The 9,441-nt window shown below is 34.5% G+C and overlaps 1 protein-coding gene across 1 annotated transcript; it reads right to left on the bottom strand.

Moving 5' to 3' along the window:
* Nucleotides 1-5,667: 5,667 nt before the first annotated feature.
* On the bottom strand, nt 5,668-7,932 carry LOC145090122 (uncharacterized). Its single transcript, XM_079028463.1, has one exon. It carries the CDS (start codon nt 7,930-7,932, stop codon nt 5,668-5,670), a length of 2,265 nt encoding a protein of 754 aa, XP_078884589.1.
* Nucleotides 7,933-9,441: the final 1,509 nt, after the last annotated feature.

Below are 9,441 nucleotides of genomic sequence, written 5' to 3'. Positions count from 1 at the left end.
ATGCGGCGGTAGGGTTTAACGATGCAATCGGCTGTCGAGGAGCTCCCAAGCGATGGTGGCGGCTGAAGATTGGCGACCCTAGGGTTTTGCTTTGAGCGATGCTTCCATACACAGGAGGAATGGACGGTTCTTAAACACCCGTCCCATTTAAAAGTTCATCCAGATTGACATATTCAGTCCCTCCTTCCCATATCCACTTCAACTTAAATCCAAAACATACCAAACAGACCCTAACCTCCGTAATCCTTTTCAATTTAATCACGAACATACTCTTTTAAACCTCGACTTCCAAAATTCTTCACAAATTAGTCCGGGAATCACATTTACTAATTTATTTAAATAAACGGGGCGTTACAATGATGGTGGTGGTGATGAGATGATGATGAGGAGGAGGAGGAGGAGGAAAACTAGAACGATAGTGATAACAATGTTTGTTAAAAACTTGCTTTTTTTTGTTATGTAGTAGAATATGAATGGTATGGTATGTAGTAGAATTTGAATGGTATGTTAGTTTTATTAAGTGTTTTTGAATTTTAATGGTATGTTACGTTATGTTATATTTATACTATTCTGCAAATATCTTTTTTGGATTTGTTTTAAGAAACATATTTGGTATATATAACAAAACCTGTGAAAAAAAAGGCTATACCGACGACATGTCTTCGGTACAACTTTGCAACTGTAAAAAGGGTTTTCCCCTTTCCAGATGACATGGCATCGGTATTGCTCATACTTTTCCTGACGACAAGTTGTCGGTATAAGGTCTCACTTTTCGCAACGACAAGTCGTCGGTATAGGGTTCGAATAATTTTTTTTTCTTATTTCCACGAAAATCAATCCCGACGATCCTTTGCCGACGACTTGTCGTCTGGATTGGTTATTCTATACCGACGAATCCTGTCCCGACGACATTTTCAACTTTTACCGACGGATCTATGCCGACGACTTTTTATAGACGGCATGTCGTCGGTATAAGCTTTACCGACAACAAGTCGTTGGTACATAGGCCGTAAATATCGTCTGCATAGGGCTCGATCCTTGTAGTGTCTTCATTGGCTTGGTTACACTGATGAGATTATAGAATCAATAGTAGCCTTTGATTTGGGTGCAAAGACATTTCGTGTGGTACCTCTTCTAGATTCTATACAAGATGGCCACAGTGGACACATCTCGAATACTTTAGACGTTTTGGGTGAAAAAGTTCGTGTGATGTCATGCGTTATAGACGAGGAATATGAGGTGTGGATGATGAATGAGTATGGGGTGGTTGAATCATGGGTGAAAAATCATGTGTTTTCAGGGTTTAGTGGCAATATAATTCCATTTGGATTCACATTACGCAACGAGTTTCTTTTTCAAGTTTCACAACATGGCTTTGGTTTGTATAATCCTGTTGAAGCCGACTAAAATCCTTAAGGTTCGTGGTAGACCATATACCACACGTAAAGTTGTTCATTATGTCGATAGTCTTGTTTGGCCAAGGGTGAGATGAGCTTCTGGTGAAAAGGGCTACAAGACAAAAGCAAGAGGCAAGGGGTCAGATTGTATGTTTTGTTATAACTTATAAGTACTAGTTTGGATGATGCTATGTTTCTTAATTACGTTTATGTCAAATATGATCAGTTAGTTTTAACTTTTTTTCGTCTGCCAGAATATGTCCAAATGTTAGACAAGGTAAAACTTCTCAAACTAAACAACTAGAAAGAATGTATATATCTAATGCATTAATAACTAATACTTGAAATAAACCTAATTATGAAACATAGCATCATCCAAAACAGTTATAACAAAAGATACAATTTGTTATCTTTAAAATTGAAATTGTGAGAATATAGAAGAGGTACCTCACCTCACCGATTGAGCATTGCTTGTTGTACCATTTTGTCGATTCGTTTTTGAAGTACTCAAAGTCGTAACATGATATCTCAATCCATCAAAATAGCAACCAGGTCGTCATAAATCGCACACTAATACTGTGGAAAATAGGCTAATTTGTTATCAAGGGAAAAATCAAGTCTTTTAATTTGGCGTTCCATTGGTAGTTTCAAAAAATTAATATTCATCAAAACTTCTGTAATTTAATAAGTCATAACCTTTCTTTTCTCACCAACTAAAATTTGATATCATTACAAAATTTTGATATATTAAGTTGGTTCAGTTTTTTTTTATTGTCACTATAAATAGACATTATAAACATTTAATCCTTATAAATCTTTCACATTTCATTTTTCCTGTGCAACTTCAAGGATTCAGACGGTGATCCGTACGAATATTTAATTATGTTTTCTAGTTTTATTATGTAGTTTTTATTTTTAACTAACGAAATATTTTTATTTTTATTATTTTTTGTGTTTATTAATTATTTTTTATTTGTAGTATTTAAAATTAAAATATATTTATTGTGAAAAAAAATGAAATTAAAGTGAATTTATCTGATTCATCAAAGAAAACATTATGTCAATCCTCGACCGGTATGTTAAAGGTTCTGTTCACCTCCATTTAAAAAAAAATACAAAGTTGTTATAAAATATGATCAAATAATAAGATAAATTATAAAGTAAAGAAAGACATGAGAGTAGAGAGAACTTTTATTCCAATATTTGTGATGAAATCATCAAACTTTATAATACATAATATTCACTATTTATACTAGACAAAGAAGATGAAAGGTCATGTATGATATGAATGCACATTATGATGGTGCATAACTACACTCATAAAACTCATAATAATGTTTGTTATAATGCTCACTAATTATGGAGAGTAATGAGGGAATATGAAGAATCCAATAGTCATTCACTAAATAATAATTCATAACAAAAGTTATTTTATCTCAAGTCTTATTTTATTTTTTTACATTAAAATTTACATATTTTATTATATTTTCTGTTATAAGTTGTCAAAATACTTTCAACTTAATCTTTTTTTTTAATAAATTTATTCACTATCTTTTATTTTTTTGGGAAGGCAAAATTTTACTATCATTTATGTTATAATAACTTTATATATTATTACAAAATATAGTGAAATAAACTATTTATATTTTATTAATTAATAGAGATTTAATATATAGCACAATATTATAATTAATAATTATTACACTTATAGTATACCTAGTCATATTTTATAAGTTAGAAATAGATACACACTAAATTTGATGGATTAAATTTAACATTTAAAAATTTGACATTATTTTCATATAAATGAATAGTATAACATCAAATTTGGTGTTAAACTTTTTCTTTACACCAAGATAGTGGGGTTGGTTGTAGATGATTTACAACACCATTTTGATGTAAAAATAATAGGATATGCACCCGAGTTGGGGAAATGAGTATTTGAAGAGAAAAGTCTAAGGTTTAGAGGGTCGGGTGTGGGCAACGCGTTATCTTACGTGGCAAGCGCTTTTAACGGCGTCATAACGGGGAACACCGCCCCAGGTACCCGTTAAAGCGCGTTACGCCATTAGACGTTATCGTGGTAACGAGTCGTAACGCAATAAAATTTGACCGTTGTGAAAATTGATCCGTTGAAAAACGGTAATATTACCGTTTGACGGTGAAATTAATTGAAAAAAAAATTATTGCTTAATTTAATTTCACTATATCAATATATATATCTCATTTTATTTCACTTCTATTCCTCTATATCTATCTCTATTTCTCTATATCTATCTCTATTTCATACAAAACAACAAAAAACCACTATGGATCAAAACTCAAATACCCCTCCTCTGAAGACAAATACATCCACTCCATTAGGTTTTGCGGGATATGAGGGATACATTAACCTTCTAAACTCCCAAAACTCACCACAAATTCCATATTCCAGTAATTTTTTCAATCCCGCCTCACCCCCACTACAATTCTCTATCTCACCATTTGTGCAACAAAAAAGCAAACATTCAACAAAACCTTTTTAACACATTCGTTCCCATGCGCCAAACACTCACACAACCCACACCCACGCAAGAACCCGTTGTCGAGACGCAAGCCGGGGGTAGTCAGTAAGCATCGGGAAAAAAGGGAGACCAAAAAAGAAAGGGAAAGAGGTCATTGTCGGGATGGACGAAACGGAAGCACCTCGATCCAACTTGGTGGACACCGGAGGAAGAGCATGCGTTGGTGACAACTTGGTGCGGTACTTCAAAACAACCAACTATGGGGAACAATATGAAGAGAGTTGCTTTTTGGGATGCCGTTATCGTCAAATTCCGCACAATTTCGAACAAGGGTGACACGTATCACAATAATGATATGCTTAGTGGCAAATTGACTCAAATTAGCCGGAAGTGCACCAAATTCAATTCCATATACAACAAACTTTCTTCGCAACGTCAAAGTGGTGCTAATGATTTCGATGTATTTAGAGCCGCGAGGGAGGAATATCACATACAAATGGGGCACGTATTTGAGTATGAAAAGATATGGGAGTTAGTGAGGAAAGATCCAAAATGGATGAAAACGCCAACATCATTGGAACAACAATCCAAAAGGTCTCGTGGTTCGGGTTCGGTTGACGTTTCCGACGGACACACGAACATCGACCTCAACGCGGACACCGATGAGATCCCGAACGAGTTTAACGACATCGAGGAAATCTCTCCGTCATGACGACCTATGGGGCGCGACAAAGCGAAGCGCGCTCAACAACATGCGGAGAAGAATGAAAGACGGCTTTGAGAGCACGATGAAATGAAAAAAAATCGACGCCCACACAGAAATCGCAAATAAAAGATACGAATTGCAACGGGAGCATTTGGACTTTCTTCGTCAAGAAGCCCAAGAAGATCGCATATCGAAGGATTTGACAATTCTTACGACAAACGAAGAAAATTTACCACCGAGAGGAGCTGAAGTGATACGGAGGATGAAGGCATAGATAGAGAGAAAATACTTTGGCGAAGAATAGTTTGTCGGTGTTTCTTTTTTTTTTTTAAATTATTATGACTATCGTGTGTTTTTTTTTTCAAGTTTTTTTTTTTTTTTGGTTTGTATGGTATTTTTAGTTTACTATTTAATGAAATTATGTTTTATTAATTTATATGTTTTTTAGATATATGACATAAATAAAAAAAATAAAAGTAAGTAGAAATATACGAAGTGAATAAAAAAAATAAAACAAATTAGAATAATAGAAACTAAAAACATTCAAAAAAAATAAAAAAAATAAATAGAAAATTAAATGTGTTAACCCATGTTATTTGGTGTTGCTCATTTTCACATTTGATGATATAACATCAAATTGTGACTCACCAAATATAATAACATGTTGCCCACACCTAATAGTTTTAAATTTAAAAGACTTTCAAAAACTGAGTAATGCAATTATATACCAACACCACAAATACTTATAAACTCTTGCTTTTATTAATCCAACTACACAATTCCAAAAACATATTGCGGTTACAAAATAATAGAATTACAAGATATATACTCCTCTAGGCACAAAATAAAGGATGTTACATACAAACAAGGTGAAGTGCATGATTATTATCCATGTTACATCACTGTATCCAAATTAAGACCACACATGCCTCATAAACAAACATAGGGGAGCAAATATACCATGAGATAATTTGCTGCTTCAGGAATAAAAATTACTAACACGTACTTATGAACATTCCACAAAAAAAACCAAAATAATTTTTAAGGATGTTCCAAGTGATCACGCCACTTGTCCCAAGTGATCACGCCACTTGTCGATAAACGCCAACTCGTCTTCTTTCAAGGTTGGACGTTTAGGATTAAGGGTAGTGATTATCTGTTTTGTCTGACCGAGAAGTTGAGCTGCTTCATGGACACTCGCCTCCCGTTTCTCTATCTGCTCTGCATGGCATTTAGTTGTTATGAGTAGGGGTAAGTTGGTGAGACACGCAGCCAATATGTCAGCGATAATTGATGATAATATCTCAAATAGTCTCTCTTCGCTAACATGGTCAATAGTCTCCCGATGAGAGCGCAAGAGTGTTTCGGTGATACGATACATTGAATTGGCAGAAATAGACATGTATATGGAGTCATCATCTTTCTTACTTCCCACCTTAGTGACCATGTTTTCAGATGTGGCCCTCAAGAATTGAACAATCTGTCCAGCTGTCTTCCCGGGTTTTGGCAGCTTGTTTCCTAACCATTCGCGGCGGATTTCAACTTCAAACCACAAAGTTTTAGCCACCTTTTGAATGCATTTATGGTCATCGGTGGCATTGAGGCTTTCTTCCACACGTGTGACATAAAAAAGACCTTCACTCACACCACTCAACAAGCCATCAACCGTATCTTTCTGGATGTTACGGAAAGAACTGGCGATAGCTGTCAGTGTTACCAACGGTAAGCTCCAACAGTTGACATATTTTACTTCTAAATTTAAAGATGGAACAAGAGGGTTGTCAAACTTTTTAACTCCATCAAAACCTTTGGATTTCGCTATAAGATTGATAAGATTGGTTGGTTGTTTTTTTTCAGCCTTTCGGATCAAACGACTCACCGATTTTGATATGCCTTTCAATGTTCTCTCTGCAAACTCCGTGTCGTCTTCAAGTTGCAAAACATACGGATACAGGCTATCATCTTTTCCTTGATGTTCTGGATTTTTTACCACAGCACTGCCTGAGGAGCTAAACATGGCCTTTAACCGCTTCCAACAATGGGAGACGCATATCAAAAAGAGAAGTGGAATAACCGCTATCATCTTGCACGCTACCACAACTGTCTCCAGAAATTCTATGCAAATGCTGAGAAATAGGATTTTTATATTCTCAATGACAATCTTCCCTCTGCGGATGGGGCTACTGAATGGGATTGGTATGCTTCTCTGTTTCCAATCATATAACTTCTGAGTCCAGTAGGTCTCTACTTTAAAGACCTTGATATGGTTCCTAATCCATTTTTTGGACAACTTAAAGCTTAAGGCTGCAAAACATCTAGAAATAGGGGCAAGTGTTCCCAATATGACTCCGATAAATTGTATTATGAGAATCACTAACATTGACCACTTAAAATCCGTCTCATGTTCCTTCATATCTTTAATGCTTTTAGGCATAATGATATAAACGTGTAATGCAGTGCTTATAAAACATATTACCCCAGAAGCAGAAGTTGTGGCAGAGCAAACCGTCATGAATTGAGGGCTTCCGGTTCCTGCCATGATACAGTGGATGCTCACATGCTGCTGTAACTTTTCAACAGTTAATCTTCCGTTTTGTGGAGGATCTAGATCCTTTAAAGCTTTTTGATGAGCCGCTTGGTATTTGGATTCTAGAATCTGTTTGGTCTTGAGAATTGCTAAACATGAGCATGCATATATCATGAGCAACAGGAGTAACATAGCTACATAAATCGTTGCTATGAACTTTGGGCCTGTTAGTAATATGCCTAGCGGTGTAGATCCTATTTGAGTCTCAAACGGCTCCTCAGACGTGTTGTAGGAGACAACTCCCGTGCTTATTTGAATGCAAACGTTCACAGCCAAGGTGATTACCAGAATACCTAAAGCTATCATGTTTGAGACGAGTTCCGTGTTTTCCATGGTTGCTAGAGAAGGCAATAAATTCGCCATAATAGTAATCATGAAGCTCAAGCCTCCAAGCTTTGCAATGCGGTCCACATGACTTGGTGTTAGATCGGTGAGACCATTGGGTAGCTTTATTGCGACACCTATCACAGTAAGAGAAGCAGCATTCAAAGTGAAATACTTACATGGAAACCAGAACTTTCTGTTACGCAAACCATGTAATAAATCAGCCACCATTACAAGGATGCAAAACAGAGATGCTAATGCGATATACATCCCAATCCACCACATAGGTTTTCCGTAGTGCTCTTCCTTATTCAACTTGTATGCCAATTCCATAAAGTAAAACCGGCAATAATCTGAAATATCCCCGCAATCCTCAATAACTTGATCAAGCGACTCATTTTGCTCGGATCCCATAATGCTTTAAATGCTGGTAATTAACTAATTAAGGGGGGTGTAAGGCGGATGATCTGTTTTAATTGAGAAAAACTTGAAATGAAGGCCGGCCAGGATGCAAGCCGATTAAGGAGATGATCGACAGATGATCAGAAAGACTTAAAAAGGAGCTATGTTTATGTTGCTTCGAATAATGCCTGCTTTAATTAAGAATATGAACCATGGAGGAGGACTACCATGCATATTTAGGTGAAAACGTATAACTACGACATTTAGGTGAATACAGAGATTCCACCAAAATGTCATCAAAAAAGCAGATAATACAAAAATCCTCAACTAAGTGGAGCTAGTGTAAAAGAACATTAATTAAATCAAATTCTTCCAATCAAACTTCAAAGCTTTAATCCTATGAACATGATTGATTTATTCGTACATAAATTGACGAATGCAAATGTTATACAAAATAATTCCATTATAATTTTTGTTGCATGTATTAGTGATAAAGGTAAATCGTAAAGGCAAATTACAAAAGTAAAGTAAAGATAACGACAGATGCAAATTCGCCAATGCATTCTACATTTATTTTTTAAAGGCCATAATATATATATATATATATATATATATATATATATATATATATATATATATATATATATATATATATATACTATCTTATAAAAGAAATCTCACTATTTCTAAAAATAGACGTTCAAATCATTATACTAATAATACAAGTAGTCTTCAATAAAATAATATTAAATTTTAACATGTGTTTTGAATATTTATATTTCTCAACAAATTCTATCTCTTTCCCTGAATTTCGGATAATTCAAAATTTGAAACCATCAGAAAATACATGTTGATTCAAATATCCCTCATGCAAATGGCTATTTCTTAACAGGTTTTTATTTTAATCCTTGCTTGTAATTGATTTCATCATTTTTAACTTTTTGTATTTTTATCTTATAAATATATTGGGTGAAAGCTTTATTATATCAGGTTTGTTTCTAAAAAGGTTTTTACTATGTTTCTTTAATGTGTTGGTTTTGCAGGTTCAAAGAACTCAACCAAGAGGGCCAGTTAGAGCATTGTATTATCATTATTTTGTATATTTTGCATCTTACTTTTGCAATAAAGAACGGTTAAATACAAGATTTGACATGATTAAGGTAGTTTGTATATTTTTCATCTTGTTTAGTCTAAAAATGAAACCTTTTTCATCATTGGTCCTTATAATATCAAGTTTCATCACATGGACTTCCTGATTACGGTGATTATTGTCCTTATTATAAGGTTCTATATAGATTTTGTTCAATATTTTAAGGTTTCGAGAACCTAAATCAATATGAATCCTTGAATTACATACCATCGTTGAAAATGTTTTAATTTGTGACCAAACTTGGTTTAAAATCACAATGAACAAGTTGACACCTGAGTATTTTGGCCTTCTCAAAGGCCTATTTATCGACTTTTGAATCACAACACCTGATATTCTAAAAGGTTTATTTTTATAAACTATTATTTATATAT

The sequence above is a fragment of the Lactuca serriola genome, chromosome 2 (assembly GCF_051521515.1).
Source record: "Lactuca serriola cultivar US96UC23 chromosome 2, Lser_US96UC23_V15, whole genome shotgun sequence".
In the NCBI taxonomy this organism is placed as follows: domain Eukaryota; kingdom Viridiplantae; phylum Streptophyta; class Magnoliopsida; order Asterales; family Asteraceae; genus Lactuca; species Lactuca serriola.
The sequence above is the reverse complement of the archived record's forward strand: the minus strand, read 5'-3'. Positions and strand labels throughout refer to the sequence as shown.

Bases quoted from the DNA above. Each gene is read 5' to 3' on its own strand.
- LOC145090122 (XM_079028463.1), bottom strand. From the start codon at position 7,932: ATGGGATCCGAGCAAAATGAGTCGCTTGATCAAGTTATTGAGGATTGC.